Raw genomic sequence first — 17,502 nt, 5'->3', positions numbered from 1 at the left:
ATTTGCTTTGTTTGCTCTATAAGCCATTTGTTCATACTCCACCGTGATGTAGAATAAGGCTGTGACAACAAAAAGGCAGGGGTCTACTAAGCTATATGGAATTGTTTTAACAAGGTCATACCAAGGATCATTTAGCTATTTTTTTTAAATGATTTGATGAAACGTTGAATTTGTCCTTACTGCTATTAGCCCATACAAACACATTGAATAACAGATTCACTACATGGAACAACAGATAGTCCCCCCAACAAATCTAATATTTATTTGCATGTATTTAACCCTCCTGTTGTGTTCTGGTCAAATTGGACCGACTTACAAGTTTTCTCTCTGAAAAATGTTGTTAATTTAATCTGATTGTCATAAGGTTTCATGACTTTGTCCACACAGAGCATCTGAACACACAAAATACATTTAGATGATTTTCATAAATCATAAAAATAAATGTTTTATTTAACTTTTGTACACCTGTGGTGTTCCCAGTCAAAAATGACTGGTCATTAGAAATAAATGGGTGAGACTACAACTACTGTATAAAATGTACAGGTGCATGTGTGTTTGAGCACACACACACACCTCACTCCCCTTCTTGGCTTCCATGGCAACCTCCACAGGAACCTTTCCCCAATAGAATCTTTCCCCCACGGGAACCACGGTAACCACTCCTGTTGGCATTCTCACAAACAATCACAACATTGTTTCAATAATATATAGAACTTTTCTCGCAGCTCTGGTAAATCAAGCTTTTTTGAGGCCTTGCTCACAATTCATTCTGTGGCAGCACAACAACCAAACGATATACTGTATGTGAGGCTCTTGATCATATCTTTGATCATGACACTGGTGAGGAGGAGAGAGGCCAGGAAACCGACAGTGAAGATGCTTTTCTCGCAGCTCTGGTATACTCAAAAACGAGATGTGTGAGCACAGGTCAATGAGGCCTACAGGCCATACAGTGCCTTGCGAAAGTATTCGGCCCCCTTGAACTTTTCGACCTTTTGCCACATTTCAGGCTTCAAACATAAAGATATAAAACTGTATTTTTTTGTGAAGAATCAACAACAAGTGGGACACAATCATGAAGTGGAACGACATTTATTGGATATTTCAAACTTTTTTAACAAATCAAAAACTGAAAAATTGGGCGTGCAAAATGATTCAGCCCCCTTAAGTTAATACTTTGTAGCGCCACCTTTTGCTGCGATTACAGCTGTAAGTCGCTTGGGGTATGTCTCTATCAGTTTTGCACATCGAGAGACTGACATTTTTTCCCATTCCTCCTTGCAAAACAGCTCGAGCTCAGTGAGGTTGGATGGAGAGCATTTGTGAACAGCAGTTTTCAGTTCTTTCCACAGATTCTCGATTGGATTCAGGTCTGGACTTTGACTTGGCCATTCTAACACCTGGATATGTTTATTTGAAATGAAATGTGGCAAAAGGTCGCAAAGTTCAAGGGGGCCGAATACTCTCGCAAGGCACTGTAAATAGCAAATAGAAGTTCAAAACGTGTAATGTTCACAAGAACTTAAGTAGATAAAACAATCTAATACAACATTAGGTGATAATATATGTATTATTATGGATTTATAATCAGCTATAATGGGGCGGGAACACAGAATTAATTAACATGAAACGAACACAACAGGAGTGTTAAACCCTTATTTTTGGCACTAAACTATCTCCATATATACTTCCATTAATTTTTAAAACTGGTATAGGGAGACCTTCAGACATGTCTTCTGGGGCATCCTAGAGCAAAACAACCGACACGTAGATTTTCGTGAGAGACTCATCATTCCAGAGGCACGTACAAACTAATAGTTTGTAGGCCAATCTGTTGGGATACTTCAGACGTTTTAGTGAGAAGACCGATTTGATTTTCGGGATGGCTCAAGGTCTGACACCGCTCTAGCTCTGCGACCTTTCACCCCAGGTGCGGAAGTGCAACATCAGCGGATGTGGTGGATTGAGACGCATCAATCTCTATTTTAAATTGACAGATTCTGATTCTGATTTTTTTATTATGCTAATTACATTTCTGCGGGGCCGCGGAAATCAACTTAATGGGGATTTAGTATTAACTACCGGTAACTCCTCTCATTATTTTGTTTGTCATAACAGCATTGCCTACACCAGGTGGCATACTTTTATTTTGAAACATCCCCATGTGGAAGGAGAACTGTGTGTGTGCTTGTCTGTGTGCAAGAATAGCCCCTCCTGGACATTATGGGCATGTGCATCTTGGTTGTTTATTTGTTTGGTGGCTCCCAGACGCCTAGCCCTCGCCCATCCTCACCTCTCTCCCCCCTCAAGTCAGAGACAGATAGATTGTGGCCTTAGGCAATAATTAAGTAGCCATGCACCTCACCCTTGTGCATGCCCTAAGTTCTGTTTCTAGATTCCTATTGGTCAGTTGGTCCGATCCATGCTCTTACAAGGGTATAAATATAGGCCTCAGTTCTCGGCATATTTTTGTTTCCTCCTGGTGTTGTCCTTGTGATTATTGTCTGCTATAATTAGTCACACTTTTCTAATGCTTATTAATCATCTATTGCGTTCCTAATACAGCCCTTTTTTCTCATGTATTACCGTGTAATACAGTCCTATTACTGCGTAATAGTCCACTCTTTTCTATACAGTGCTTTACTCCTGCTATTTTTGTTGTTGTTGCTTATTATAATTCATCCATTCATACTGTTCTATTCAGTGGTACTCTTCTCTGCTATTAGGTTTGTGATCACATATTCATTTCTATTCCTGTGTAGATCATTCCAATCCACATTATATCAATAAAGTCCTCTGTTTGGAATACTTTGGAGGTTGCATCATCAGGAGGGATTTCTTCACAGTGTGTCTGTGTGAGTGAGTGAAAGAGAGAGAGCAATGACATAGCTATGAAGGAGCTTCAGCCATTCAGGGAGGAGGAAAAGAACTCACGGACAGAATAAGCAGAGTGAAGGAGTATCTACTTCTCCAAAATCTATTTCTTCGCCTCTCATATCTCTAATATGCTGTGGTTTCACACTTTAGGTAAGTCACCTGTTTCTCTTAACGTACTGCCACTTGGAACTTGTACGTGTTTTTCTTTCTACAGTTGGTGTGTTTACATGTTTTCATCTTCAGACCAAATGTGTGGATAACTGCTAATTACTTACAGAATAACAAGCCATTGATTTGGTCAGTCTCACTCAATTCCAGATAGACGCACAGTCACTTTGAATACTTCCTGGTGAATTGTCTGTCGTTTTCAGATGCACAATGCTGGATACGACGAGATATTTCTATACAATTTGGACTTAACCAGATAATGAATAAAATATCTCCCTAAAGTTGTTTGGTAATTGTGTGACTATTAGCACCATGAGGCCTCACATCGTTTCCATGTCTGACAAGGGGCGGCTTTGTGATGGCATGGAAAACCCCTGAGTATGTGGGAGAATACCTAACGAATTAAACCATACAAGCATCAGATGTTACGCATTTGCCGTGCTATAGCCAAGACTCTCTTGTATGCTTGTCTGTCTTATATGCTCACGTGTAGAGATGGCATGTATCTGTCATTTATCTGCGTCTGTGCGTCACAGGTGTGTTAAATTACACACTAAGCCTACCTTTGCCACACCTCTTACACAGCAACAAGTTCATTTATTTTTATGTATTTTTTTGCCAGCAGTTCATGACTAGTACCATGAGTGTTCAGTGATAACATCAATATCAAGGATGATATATACTGTAACTGTCTAATTACCTCCTGCTGGTTTTCTTTGACCCAGTCATATCAACTTACCCTTTCTTCGGAGTACCAGAAGGAGTGTCTAACTCCCTCAGGACACATCATTGTTCTGATGGCCAACACTGGGCAACAGGATGACCAACTGGCCCAGAGTGACAGCGTGGGTGCAGGAAAACACAACAGGCACCACTATGGGTCCTGCCCAGCCCCAGATGCACAACATCCAGGGGGTCACCAACGACTCCCAAATAGAGCTCAGTCCCCATCCAACAGCAACATCTTTAATGAACTCTGTCCATACACTGAGACAGACCCACTTTTCCCCAATGGACACATGCCTGGCTCCAAGGTCAATGAGGAAGTTACGGAGAAGGACCCAGAGGATTGTAGTGCCCAGGATGGTGTCAGAGAGATGCCCAGTGAGTCTGTCAGGTCCATGGTTCTGCAGATACTGGTGCCCTTCCTACTGGCTGGACTGGGGACGGTGTCAGCTGGGATGTTACTGGACGTAGTTCAGGTGAGGTACTTATAAATTGCAAGGTTTCTGTATTTGTTTATCTATTCTTGCATTATGTGTTGGTGTGTTTACTGCATGGTATGTTCATGTATTGTATTGTGTGTTTGTATGTTGATTCTGTTGCATTGTGTGTTGGTGTGTTTACTGCATGGTATGTTCATGTATTGTATTGTGTGTTTGTATGTTGATTCTGTTGCATTGTGTGTTGGTGTGTTTACTGCATGGTATGTTCATGTATTGTATTGTGTGTTTGTATGTTGATTCTGTTGCATTGTGTGTTGGTGTGTTTACTGCATGGTATGTTCATGTATTGTATTGTGTGTTTGTATGTTGATTCTGTTGCATTGTGTGTTGGTGTGTTTACTGCATGGTATGTTCATGTATTGTATTGTGTGTTTGTATGTTGATTCTGTTGCATTGTGTGTTGGTGTGTTTACTGCATGGTATGTTCATGTATTGTATTGTGTGTTTGTATGTTGATTCTGTTGCATTGTGTGTTGGTGTGTTTACTGCATGGTATGTTCATGTATTGTATTGTGTGTTTGTATGTTGATTCTGTTGCATTGTGTGTTGGTGTGTTTACTGCATGGTATGTTCATGTATTGTATTGTGTGTTTGTATGTTGATTCTGTTGCATTGTGTGTTGGTGTGTTTACTGCATGGTATGTTCATGTATTGTATTGTGTGTTTGTATGTTGATTCTGTTGCATTGTGTGTTGGTGTGTTTACTGCATGGTATGTTCATGTATTGTATTGTGTGTTTGTATGTTGATTCTGTTGCATTGTGTGTTGGTGTGTTTACTGCATGGTATGTTCATGTATTGTATTGTGTGTTTGTATGTTGATTCTGTTGCATTGTGTGTTGGTGTGTTTACTGCATGGTATGTTCATGTATTGTATTGTGTGTTTGTATGTTGATTCTGTTGCATTGTGTGTTGGTGTGTTTACTGCATGGTATGTTCATGTATTGTATTGTGTGTTTGTATGTTGATTCTGTTGCATTGTGTGTTGGTGTGTTTACTGCATGGTATGTTCATGTATTGTATTGTGTGTTTGTATGTTGATTCTGTTGCATTGTGTGTTGGTGTGTTTACTGCATGGTATGTTCATGTATTGTATTGTGTGTTTGTATGTTGATTCTGTTGCATTGTGTGTTGGTGTGTTTACTGCATGGTATGTTCATGTATTGTATTGTGTGTTTGTATGTTGATTCTGTTGCATTGTGTGTTGGTGTGTTTACTGCATGGTATGTTCATGTATTGTATTGTGTGTTTGTATGTTGATTCTGTTGCATTGTGTGTTGGTGTGTTTACTGCATGGTATGTTCATGTATTGTATTGTGTGTTTGTATGTTGATTCTGTTGCATTGTGTGTTGGTGTGTTTACTGCATGGTATGTTCATGTATTGTATTGTGTGTTTGTATGTTGATTCTGTTGCATTGTGTGTTGGTGTGTTTACTGCATGGTATGTTCATGTATTGTATTGTGTGTTTGTATGTTGATTCTGTTGCATTGTGTGTTGGTGTGTTTACTGCATGGTATGTTCATGTATTGTATTGTGTGTTTGTATGTTGATTCTGTTGCATTGTGTGTTGGTGTGTTTACTGCATGGTATGTTCATGTATTGTATTGTGTGTTTGTATGTTGATTCTGTTGCATTGTGTGTTGGTGTGTTTACTGCATGGTATGTTCATGTATTGTATTGTGTGTTTGTATGTTGATTCTGTTGCATTGTGTGTTGGTGTGTTTACTGCATGGTATGTTCATGTATTGTATTGTGTGTTCGTATGTTGATTCTGTTGCATTGTGTGTTGGTGTGTTTACTGCATGGTATGTTCATGTATTGTATTGTGTGTTTGTATGTTGATTCTGTTGCATTGTGTGTTGGTGTGTTTACTGCATGGTATGTTCATGTATTGTATTGTGTGTTTGTATGTTGATTCTGTTGCATTGTGTGTTGGTGTGTTTACTGCATGGTATGTTCATGTATTGTATTGTGTGTTTGTATGTTGATTCTGTTGCATTGTGTGTTGGTGTGTTTACTGCATGGTATGTTCATGTATTGTATTGTGTGTTTGTATGTTGATTCTGTTGCATTGTGTGTTGGTCTGTCTAGTTTTTCGTGCGTCAGTCTATTGCATTATATTTTGGTGTATTATTCCACTGTGTGTTGTTGTGGCAGCATTGGGAGGTGTTCCAGAGAGTCACAGAGATCTTCATCCTGGTGCCAGCTCTACTGGGCCTGAAAGGAAACCTGGAGATGACCCTGGCTTCCAGACTTTCAACAGCAGTGAGTACACACATAAACACACACAATTCATCCATACACCAACACAGTGGGAAGTCCATTCCTTACATTGTTTCTCCCTTGTATTGTGAGTTCTCTGTCCCTGTGTGAAAGTCCTCACCCGCCTGTGAAGAAAATGGCACTGGACAACTCCCTGCAGTACAAGACTGGACTAATCTGACTAGAACCTATACTGCATATATGACTCTGAATCTACCCTCCCTAACCGTCTGTTGTGCATACAGGATGTGTGGTGTGTTATTGGACTTTTGACCATGACTTAATCTGCTGACTGGCATGAGAGCATTTTCTGTTTCTGATTCTAGAATGCCGGACCCGCTCTAGTAACTGACTGTTTGGCAGGACACAGAGATGAATAATTCACGTTACTTTACTAAAAACAACAAATATTCCAAGAAGGAAAAATAATCAAGCTCACAAATACAGACCAACTTACAATGAACAAACACACACAAAACCATGGGGGAACCAGAGGGTTAAATAAGGAACATATAATTATGGGAATGGAAACCAGGTGTGTACAATGAATACAAAACAAATGGAAAATGAAAAGTGGACCAACTTCGGCAGCATTCGTGACACTGACGCTCTCCCACTCATCAATCATACAGTATGAATATCGGTGTTAATAAGTTTATGAGAGAGAAACATCAATCACATTTATTTTCAAACCCCTTTTTATATCAGCAGTTTTCACAAAGTGCTTATACAGAAACCCAGCCTAAAACTCCAAAGAGCAAGCAATGCAGGTGTAGACGCATGGTGGCTAGGAAAAACTCCCTAGAAAGGCAGGAACCAAGGAAGAAACCTAGAGAGGAACCAGGCTCTGAGTGGTGGCCAGTCCTCTTCTGGCTGCGCGGGGTGGGGATTATAAGAGTACTTGACCATTAAGGACAGATCGATATTCAAGATGTTCAAACGTTCATAGATGACCAGCAGGGTCAGAAAGAGGATTAGAGGGAGCATACGTACGATCACACAGGACATCAGATAAGACAGGAGAATTACACCAGATAAAACAGACTGACCCTGACCCTAGCACATAAACTATTGCAGCATAATACTGGGAACTGAGACGGGGGGGACACTGTGGCCCCGTTCAAAGTTACCCCCAGACAGGGCCAACCAGGCAAGATATAACTCCACCCACTTTGCCAAAGCACAGCCACCAAAGGGATATCAACAGACTACCCTTAGATTGTGACCCTGAGGCTGAGTATAGCCCACAAAGATCTCTCCCACCACAAGAGCCCAAGGGGTGCACAAAACCGGACAGGAAGATCACGTCATGGGCAACCCACTCAAGTCAAGTATAGCAAAAAAAGCCTGGCATGATGTGATGCACCCGTCCTAGGGATGGCATTGGAGAGCGCAAGCAAGCCAATGATTCAGGCCCTATAACAGGGTCAGAGGCAGAGAATTCCAGTGGAGAGAGGGTAGTCGGCCAGGCATAGACAGCGAGGCTGGTTCATCACTCCAGTGCCTTGCCATTCACCTTCGCGCCCCTGGGCCAGACTAAACTCAATCATAGGACCTACTCAAGAGAGGAGTCTTCAGTAAAAGCGTAAAGGTTGAGACCGAGTTTATGTCTCTCACATTTATTGGCAGACCATTCCATAAAAATGTAGCTCTATAGGAGAAAGCCTCCAGCTGTTTGCTTTGAAACTCTAGGAACAATAAAGAGGCCTGCATCTTGTGATCGTAGCGTACGTATAGGTATGTACGGCAGGACCAACTCATAGAAATAGGTAGGAGCAAGTCCATGTAATTGTAACGAGTGCGCTGAGAGTCGGGAAGCAAGTTCAGGGAGTGAGTGTTTTAAATAAATGAAACACGTAACACAAACAACGCACCAACATGAAAACAGAGTCAATAACACTTGAGGAAAGAACCAAGGGGAGTGACAGATACAGGGAAGATAATCAATCAGAGAGGTGATGGAGTCCAGGTGATTCTGAGGATGCACAGGTGTGCGTAACGATGGTGACAGGGGAGCGCCATAACAAGCAGCCTGGTGACCTAGAGGCCGGAGAGGGAGCACACAGTGACAGTAATGCTTTGTAGATTATCAGTAAAACCTTGTAATCAGCCCTAGCCTTAACACAAAGCCACTGTAGAGAGACTACCATTGGAGTAATATGATCAAATTTGTGATTTTAGACAAGACTCTAGCAGCCGTATTTAAAACTAGCTGAAGTTTAATAGTGCCTTATTTGGGTAGCTGGAGAGTAGAGCATTTCAGTTGTCTAATCTTGAAGTGACAAAAGTATGAATTAGCTTTTCTGCATAATTCAGATTTTTGCAATGTTACAAAGATGGACAAATCTGCTCTTGAAATATTTTTTATATGTTCGTCAAAAGAGAGATCAGGGTCCAGAGTAACGCCGAGGTCCTTTACAGTTTATTTGCAACGACTGCACTAACATTGAGATTCAGCAGATCTCTATGCTTCTTGGGACCTACAACTAGGATTTCTGTTTTGCCTGAAGGAAGCCTGCTTTTCAATAGGCATGTCCTAGCTGTCAGGCCTAATAAATGGTCATAGTCATGACACAGATATGTTGATGCTTTAGTCAAGACTAAGTATGGGATTTTACACTGAGAAAAGATACTAACATTCATGATTTTGTCCTTGTCAGGTGAATGTGGGGGAAATGGAGACAGCCAAAGAGAAATGGAGTTTGATTATTGGGAACCTGGCACTAAAACAGGTGATTTACTTTATGGCTGATATTGTCCAGTGTTTCCAGATTTCTATGACATATGATCTATAATGAATTACAATATGAGTGAAAAGTATTCATTTAAAAAAAATGTAATTAGTTGTGTTAAAAAATAAGCTTTTCTGTGTTGGAATGGTGTGGGCGTACCCTAACAACAGAATGGTGTGAGTCATTGATTTGAGTAGACCGCTGATTGGCCAGCTTGTCCTCCTCAAGGAGGATGACATCTTCCATTTTTTTAAATGGTCTGTTTGAGGTGGGGTTTTGAAGTTTTTTTTCTCCAATTTATGCTTTGGCCACAAATACCTTATGAGTCAACAATATTATTTGGGTATGAGGTAATAGAATATTAACTTTAAAAGTGAGATTTTCACTGGAAAGTGACTTTAAATATGTCCCCCAAACCTTTATTTGTACTTCTTAGCCTTAACAAATGCCTAGTGTACAAAGAGTGTTTTCTTTCTCCAGATGCAAGCCACAGTGCTGGGTCTACTGGCTGCCCTGGCAGCGGTGGTCTTGGGCTGGGTACTGGAGGGAAATATGCTTCTCAACCACGCTGCTCTCCTCTGCTCAGCCAGCGTAACTACTGCCTTCCTTGCTTCCTTACTGCAGGGTAAGGAGCACAGCGAGACCTGTCCAAACCCTTAACCCACATCATACCTACAGTACCCACACAATGGGTTTTAGGTCACGGCTCAAACAGCTAGCTAGGTATTGACAGGAACGGACGAGCTATCCGTTCCTGTCTATCCCCACTGAGCCTCTCATTCTCCTACACAGGTTCACGCATGCCAATTCCTCCATGCGGATGTAACGGATGTGAAACGGCTAGTTTAGTTAGCGTGGGCGCTAAATAGCGTTTCAATCAGTGACGTCACTTGCTCTGAGACCTTGAAGTAGTAGTTCCCCTTGCTCTGCAAGGGCCGCGGCTTTTGTGGAGCGATGGGTAACGATGCTTCGAGGGTGACTGTTGATGTGTGCAGAAGGTCCCTAGTTCGCGCCCGGGTATGGGCGAGGGGACGGTCTAAAACTTGTACTGTTACATTGATGCTGTTGACCCGGATTACTGGTTGCTGCGAAAAAAGAGTAGGAAGGTCAAAAGGGGGGTGAGTGTAACGGATGTGAAACGGCTAGTTTAGTTAGCGTGGGCGCTAAATAGCGTTTCAATCAGTGACGTCACTTGCTCTGAGACCTTGAAGTAGTAGTTCCCCTTGCTCTGCAAGGGCCGCGGCTTTTGTGGAGCGATGGGTAACGATGCTTCGAGGGTGAGTTGTTGATGTGTGCAGAAGGTCCCTAGTTCGCGCCCGGGTATGGGCGAGGGGACGGTCTAAAACTTGTACTGTTACACGGAGAGGCCCTTTTCACTAGCATCTTAGTGTGAGGCGACAGTCTCTTCCTTATAGGGAAGCCCACATAAAAAATACTACATTTTTACTACAGAATAGTATAGTACTTACTGTAGAATTCTATATAATTTTGTAGTAAACTGTAGTATCCTGTGTAGAATCCTATACTCCACACTGTGTAGACTGTAGTATCCCTCGAGCATGTAGTGCTTACTTTAGAATTTTTGGATCGATTGGACTGCTAGCTAGCTTTACTGCTAGCTTTGTCAATGCGGTTTTGATTTGAACGTGCTGGCCTTGGGGAGTTCATGCCCTCGACCGTGTAGTGCTTTCTATATGATTGTTTAGTATACTGTAGAATACTATACTCTACACTGTAGTATCCCTTGATTTATTTTTTTATTTGACTATTTAAAAACACATAAGCACAAATGTGGATACAATGCATTTAGAAATTTGATGAATAATACAAAAAAAGGGGTCCTAGTTCAAACATCCAACATATTACACATTTACAGCTAACCCACATTAAAAAATACTATAGTATACTATGGTCTAAATACAGTAGTATTATATTTATATACTATAGTATTCACTGTTGTGGTTTTTTGCAAACATGAGTGTGGTATACTATAGCATTCACTGTAGTGTTTTTGCAGACATGACTGTAGCATATTGTGGTAACACCTGCCGACTAGGGTTAGCTAAACTGGCACAACTTCAAGACTACCCCAGTTACTGTTTAATTAGGGGAACAACTAAACCAGAACATAAGACACACAGGTTCATGACAGGCCACCTATTGAGTTGGGGCAAAAGTTCTGACAAATTGTAACATCTTAAAACATTAGACACAGGTTCTAGACCCATTAAAGGAAAACACTACAGAGGCAGATAAAGAACAAGCCAATTTTAGTAAAGCTGAGGATTAGTTTTGCTTGTTTGACACAGATAAATAACACATTAACAAGAGTACACCAAAATGACTTCATAGATCTGTTACTTCCACTAGACCGCTTTCTGAAATACAAGAGTGCTTTCACAGAAATTAAATTGACCAAGTTCAGAATATTACCAAAAACAGTGACAAACAGTACTGTACTTCTGATGGTACAAAAGAAAGAACAGTTAACCACAGAATTGACATAAACAATAGATATTGTAGAAATGACTTGACTTAGACAGAGCCCTTTTTGGAGGGCACAGCCTGTACCTCAAACCAGCAACGCACAGCCTGTACCTCAAACCAGCAATGCCTCTCCAAACAAAGTGACTTCAAATAGAAGGCCATGATTGCAGTGGCCTTACATAATGAAAATCAGAAATATTGTCACTCAGGGGAAAAACTCACTGATGGTCAAAGTCAACATATACCATTCAGAACAATCGACTACACCCCAAACATTTCTTCAAGACAACATAGTCACAAAATGGTTCCTCGCAGAAATAAACCACCAGTAACACCATACAACCTGTACACACAAAGGACATTCACAGTAAAAAGCTCTCACCTGAACATGACCAAGGGGTGCTTTTATACATTTCCTACATGTCCTCCAATAATAAGGGTCCCCAAGGGAAACACTGAGGTTTAGGTGACGGTTATGGAGATGCCCATCTACTGAGCAGCTGGAGGCAGAGATGCAGTTCAGTTTAAAAGTCTTTCTAGATTCCGATAATGGAGATGATACATGGCAGGGAATGATTGACAGTTGTAGACATGAGATGCTTGTCTTGAATGGAGACTTGGTTGGCATTGTATGTAGTAGGGTTTATCTAAAAGGACACAAAGGTGCAAATAATAATGGGCAATAACAGCAATGAACATATGTAATGAATGGCAATCACTAGTAAATACTATAGTATACTACAGTCATGTCTGCAAAAACACTATATAATATATAGTCAAATCAAATTATATTTGTCACATGCGCAGAATACAGTGAAATGCTTACTTACAAGCCATTAACCAACAATGCAGTTTTAAGAACCCCCCCCCCCCCCCCCACAAAAAGTAAGAGATAAGAATAACAAATAATTTAAAAGCAGCAGTACATAACAATAGCGGGGCTATATACAGGAGGTACCGGTACAGAGTCAATGTGCATGTATGTACATGTAGGTAAGATTTTTAAAGTGGCTATGCATAGATAATAACAGAGAGTAGCAGCAGCGTAGGGGATGGGGCAATGCAAATAGTCTGTGTAGTTACCGCTTGCCATGCGGTAGCAGAGAGCACAGTCTATGACTAGGGTGGCTGGAGTCTTTGACAACCTTTAGGGCCCTCCTCTGACACCGCCTGGTATAGAGGTCCTGGATGGCAGGAAGCTTGGCCCCAGTGATGTACTGGGCCGTACGCACTACCCTTTGTAGTGCCTTGCGGTTGGAGGCCGAGCAGTTGCCATACCAGGCAGTGATGCAACCCGTCAGGATGCTCTCGATGGTGCAGCTGTAAAACCTTTTGAGGACCTGAGGACCCATGCCAAATCTTTTCAGTCTCCTGAGGGGGAATAGGTTTTGTCATGCCCTCTTCACTTTATGTATAAGTGGGTAACCTGTACTGATGTGAGGTGTAATATGGAAATGTTTTTTCTTTTCATATCTCACTCCCGCTGAGAGAGTGGGGTCACGGACGATCAGCCATTATTGACGGCGACCCTGGAGCAATTAGGGTTAACTGCCTTTCCCAACACTCCTTACCGCCAGGCTACCTGCTGTCCTACAGTGAACACTACAGTAAAGTCTGCAAAAACTGTACAGTGAATACTATAGTATATAAATATAGTAATACTACAGTATTTAGACCATAGTATACTATAGTATTTTTTTCTACATACACTACCATAACCTCTCTCTGAGGCATATTATCTCTTTCTCATCCATTTACATGTACAATTATTCCAACTTAATTGCAAAACAGTACACTTCTGCTGTATTCCTGGAAAAGCCTGAATGCTCTTTCTATTTGAGATGTACAGAATATAATCATCTGAGACCAGGAAGCTTAGCTACAACTGACATTGTAGGTTTCTTCTGTATCAGACCTTTTTGTTGCAAAACCATTTTGTTATGACTCAAATAGAACCAATGCTTGGGATCTGAAAGGCAGACCTGACTCTGTAAGGCAGAGTTTGTGATCTAGCTAGGACACCCAAATGAATTATTCATGTGGTTCATTTTCATTGGAATGATGGGTACTGATCGGTCCACAGAATAACATGCTATTTTATCTGCCTTGGAATGCAAATATGTATCAACTAATTCAACTTGACCATCTGTGTTTACAGATATTTGATTTGCATTTACCACTTGATAAAAGCGGAAGTGAATAATACCACTGTAGGCCATTACAGTCCCTTTTCCCTTCCCCCAGTCTGACGCTTCTCCCAGCTGTCACCACATTGCTTTCATCTGTGCAACTCTTGGCTGCTCAATTCATGCACCTTGGTTGGAGAGTTGTGCAACTGGACAGTAGCCTGAATATGACTCGACTGTGTTGTTTTCTCCCAGGGATCATCATGGTGGGAGTGATCACCGGCTCCAAGAGGATTGGCATCAACCCAGACAACGTGGCCACGCCCATCGCTGCCAGCTTTGGTGACCTCATCACCCTGGCCATCCTGGCCTGCCTGAGCCAGAGGCTCTACGAATGCATAGGTATAAATCAAGAGGTTTAGCTTTCGGCCACTAGGGGGCAGTCTGGGCCCATTTACTGGAATGTCATAGCTACATTTACAGCTCTGACTCATCTGGCTAGCTATCAACTATATTTGTTTAGCTAGTGTGTGTCTGCTCCTTTCCCTGTCTCCACACAGAGTTGTATCCCTATGTGTCATACCTGGTGTGTATGTTCTTCCTCGGACTGACCCCTCTGTGGGTGGTCGTCTCCTCCAGAAACCCAGCAAGTCGCATTCTACTCTACACAGGCTGGGAACCAATCATCACTGCCATGGTCATCAGCAGGTCTGCTTCCCTGTTCCGTGCCCCTGAAGTCCAGTCACAGCATTCAAATGGAAATACCATCCTTTAATAAGTATTTTTCTCTAGTATCGGAGGACTCATCTTGGACACAACTGTATCAGACCCGAACATGGTGGGAATGATAGTCTACACGCCAGTTATGAATGGTGAGACAAGGATCTGGATTTTTAGAAGCATACATTCAGGAACTTTCAAGAAAATGGTAAGTCACAAGATCTCTCCAAATGTATGATCATTGTGTATTCTTCATCTCAATCTAGGTATTGGGGGGAACCTGGTTGCCATCCAGTCCAGTCGTATAGCCACTGATCTGTACCACCACTGCCCACCGAGGCAGGTGCCTGAGGATCGCAGGAGCTGCTACAATCCCTGCAGGACCTTCTGTGGCTCAGGTAATGACACGCACATGTAGACAGGCTCATGAACATGACCAGTCCCTTTAACATACCTGTGAACACAAAAGGAATGAAATGTTCTGTTGTCAGGTGTATTCTATCTGTCAGTTAACCATATATACCTCTGACAGGAGCCAATCATCGCTCTGCACAGGTGCTGCTCCTGTTGGTCGTACCGGGTCACCTGATTTTCCTGTACACAATCCACTTGATGAAGGGCAGCACCTCTCCCACACCTGTCTTCATCACCTTCTTCCTAGTTGTAGCCCTTTTACAGGTAAATCAGGAAGCAAGAGAGATCAGTTTGGTCAATGTCTGTGTCTCAGTAGTCATAAGTGGATTCTTTCTCCTCTGCTCCTTCATTAACACTGATACTATAATTAAACAATAAGGGCCAAGGGGGTGTGGTATACGGCAAATATACCACAACTAAAGGCTGTTCTTACGCACAAAGTGACATGGAGTGCCTGGACACAGCCTTTAGCAGTGGTATATTGGCCATATATTACAAACCCCCGAGGTGCCTTATTGCTATTATAAACTGGTTACCAACATAATTAGAGCAGTAAAAATAAATGCTTTGTCATAACCATGGTTTTGTTCTGATATATCACTACTGACAGTCAATCAGCATTCAGGGCTCGAACCACCCAGTTTATAATAAAGGGCTGAATCTTTCTCTCTCCCTTCTGTTAGGTCTTCACACTGTTATGTATTGCTGACTGGATGATCCCTTGTCTGTGGCGGACGGGCAAAGACCCTGACAGTTACTCCATCCCCTACCTCACTGCTCTGGCGGATCTATTGGGCACAGCCCTCCTGGTTCTGGCCTTCTTCCTGCTCTGGCTCGTAGGGGAGAAAGTTCCCACTGGAGACTGATACCCTGGGTGCTTCATATTCTCCTTTCATTCTCCTTTCATTCTGCTTGGGTGAAAGCAGACATTTCAACTGCTTTCACCAATCCAGCCCTATTGGATCTGTAATTGTTTTAAAGTAAGGTTGGATGCATTCAAGCAAGGCCTGAGATAATGTAAGGCCTTAGGAAAAAGCAGGTGGCTCTACTAAAATCTGGCAGCAGAATTATTTGAATTTCAGGGTTTCTTTCTCAAAGGGGGTCTGTGTCCAACCCCCTGTTTGGAGTTTTTCTGCTGAATTTCCTCACAAGCTGAGGTACTTCTATAGGCATTTTGGATATTGTGTCAAGAAATTCTGTGCCAACGAAAATGAGGGTGATGTACATTTGGTTCAATATTGTGGGCAGGCAGCATTTTAATTGTAACATAATATGTAATATACATGTTTTCTAAAATGTCTGTTATAGAATATAATTTCCTTTTAATCTACATACATGGGTGAGTTTTCACAATGTGAATCAATAATATTGCAGTGTTACTTACTTATTGTGTGACTGTTGTATGTTATTACATTGTTTTGTGAGAGTTGAGAAAGAGTCCAACCTGTCTAATAAAGACAAATAGGATTTCAATTGGTTGATATTTAATAGGTAATTTACTCTCTCCTGCATATAGTTTAACATACAATAGTTGTTTCTGTCTCAGCAGGTGCATCAGTCTGATGAGTAGTCTACCTTTCAGGTACAAGTGGAGACAGTACTCTATTGTCACCAACAAACTAGAATGGTCCAAACACACCAAGACAGAGGGCACGACAAAGCATATTCCCCTGTAGGAAACTAAAAAGATTTGGCATGGGTCCTGAGATCCTCAAAAGGTTCTACAGCTGCAACATCGAGAGCATGGTTACATCACTGCCTGGTACAGCAATTGCTTGGCCTCCGACCGCAAGGCACTACAGAGGGTAGTGCGTATGGCCCAGTACATCACTGGGGCTAAGCAGCCGTCCAGGACCTCTACACCAGGCAGTGTCAGAGGAAGGCCCTAAAAATTGTCAAAGACCCCAGCCACAGATTGTTCTCTCTACTACCGCATGGCAGCCGGTACCGGAGTGCCAAGTCTTGGACAAAAAGGCTTCTCAACAGTTTTTACCCCCAAGCCATAAGACTCCTGAAAAGGCAATCAAATGGCTACCTGGACTATCCCCAACCCCTCTTTTACGCTGCCACTCTCTGTTTATCATATATATGCATAGTCACTAACTATACATACAATGTACATACCTCAATTGGCCCGACCAAACAGTGCTCCCCCACATTGGCTAACCAGGCTATCTGCATTGTGTACCGCCACCCACGTTTTCGTCTTTTACGCTACTGCTCCTCTGTTCATCATATATGCATAGTCACTTTAACCATATCTACATGTACATACTACCTCAATCAGCCTGACTAACCGGTGTGTGTATGTAGCCTCGCTACTGTTTTTCACTGTCTTTCTATTGTTATTTCTTTACTTACCTATTGTTCACCTAATACCTTTTTTGCACTATTGGTTAGAGCCTATTGTAAGTAAGCATTTCACTAAGGTCTGCTTCACCTGTTGTATTCCGCGCATGTGACAAATGAACTATGATTTGATTTGAAAA

The 17,502-nt window shown here is 41.8% G+C and overlaps 1 protein-coding gene and 1 long non-coding RNA gene across 3 annotated transcripts in view; one reads left to right on the top strand and one right to left on the bottom strand.

Annotated features, from left to right (window-relative positions):
* The first annotated feature begins 2,845 nt into the window (after positions 1 to 2,845).
* slc41a2a (solute carrier family 41 member 2a) lies at positions 2,846 to 16,614 on the top strand. Its single transcript, XM_021598896.2, has 11 exons — positions 2,846 to 3,027; positions 3,771 to 4,247; positions 6,430 to 6,537; positions 9,195 to 9,266; positions 9,747 to 9,891; positions 14,135 to 14,281; positions 14,440 to 14,587; positions 14,672 to 14,751; positions 14,866 to 14,997; positions 15,132 to 15,277; positions 15,697 to 16,614. The coding sequence occupies exons 2-11, from the start codon at positions 3,843 to 3,845 to the stop codon at positions 15,877 to 15,879; spliced, it is 1,566 nt and encodes a 521-aa protein (XP_021454571.2). The 5' UTR covers positions 2,846 to 3,027; positions 3,771 to 3,842; the 3' UTR covers positions 15,880 to 16,614.
* LOC110521381 overlaps positions 11,029 to 17,502 on the bottom strand; it is a 30,237-nt gene continuing 23,763 nt past the window's right edge. The window contains exons 1-3 of one of the 2 annotated variants that reach the window (XR_005040862.1): positions 17,375 to 17,478; positions 15,123 to 15,268; positions 11,030 to 12,400 (exon numbers count right to left, since the gene is read on the bottom strand). This is a non-coding gene — a long non-coding RNA (uncharacterized LOC110521381). Of the gene's footprint in view, positions 12,401 to 15,122; positions 15,269 to 17,374; positions 17,479 to 17,502 lie in introns of those variants that run through there. The other variant, XR_002473129.2, reaches the window with a different exon arrangement.

This window comes from Oncorhynchus mykiss, chromosome 30 (genome assembly GCF_013265735.2).
Source record: "Oncorhynchus mykiss isolate Arlee chromosome 30, USDA_OmykA_1.1, whole genome shotgun sequence".
Classification (NCBI taxonomy): Eukaryota; Metazoa; Chordata; class Actinopteri; order Salmoniformes; family Salmonidae; genus Oncorhynchus; species Oncorhynchus mykiss.
The sequence above is the reverse complement of the archived record's forward strand: the minus strand, read 5'-3'. Positions and strand labels throughout refer to the sequence as shown.

Bases quoted from the DNA above. Each gene is read 5' to 3' on its own strand.
- slc41a2a (XM_021598896.2), top strand. From the start codon at position 3,843: ATGGCCAACACTGGGCAACAGGATGACCAACTGGCCCAGAGTGACAGC. The intron at 9,267-9,746 runs GTGATTTACTTT...TTCTTTCTCCAG, and splicing joins GGAACCTGGCACTAAAACAG to ATGCAAGCCACAGTGCTGGG. The intron at 14,752-14,865 runs GTGAGACAAGGA...ATCTCAATCTAG, and splicing joins CTACACGCCAGTTATGAATG to GTATTGGGGGGAACCTGGTT.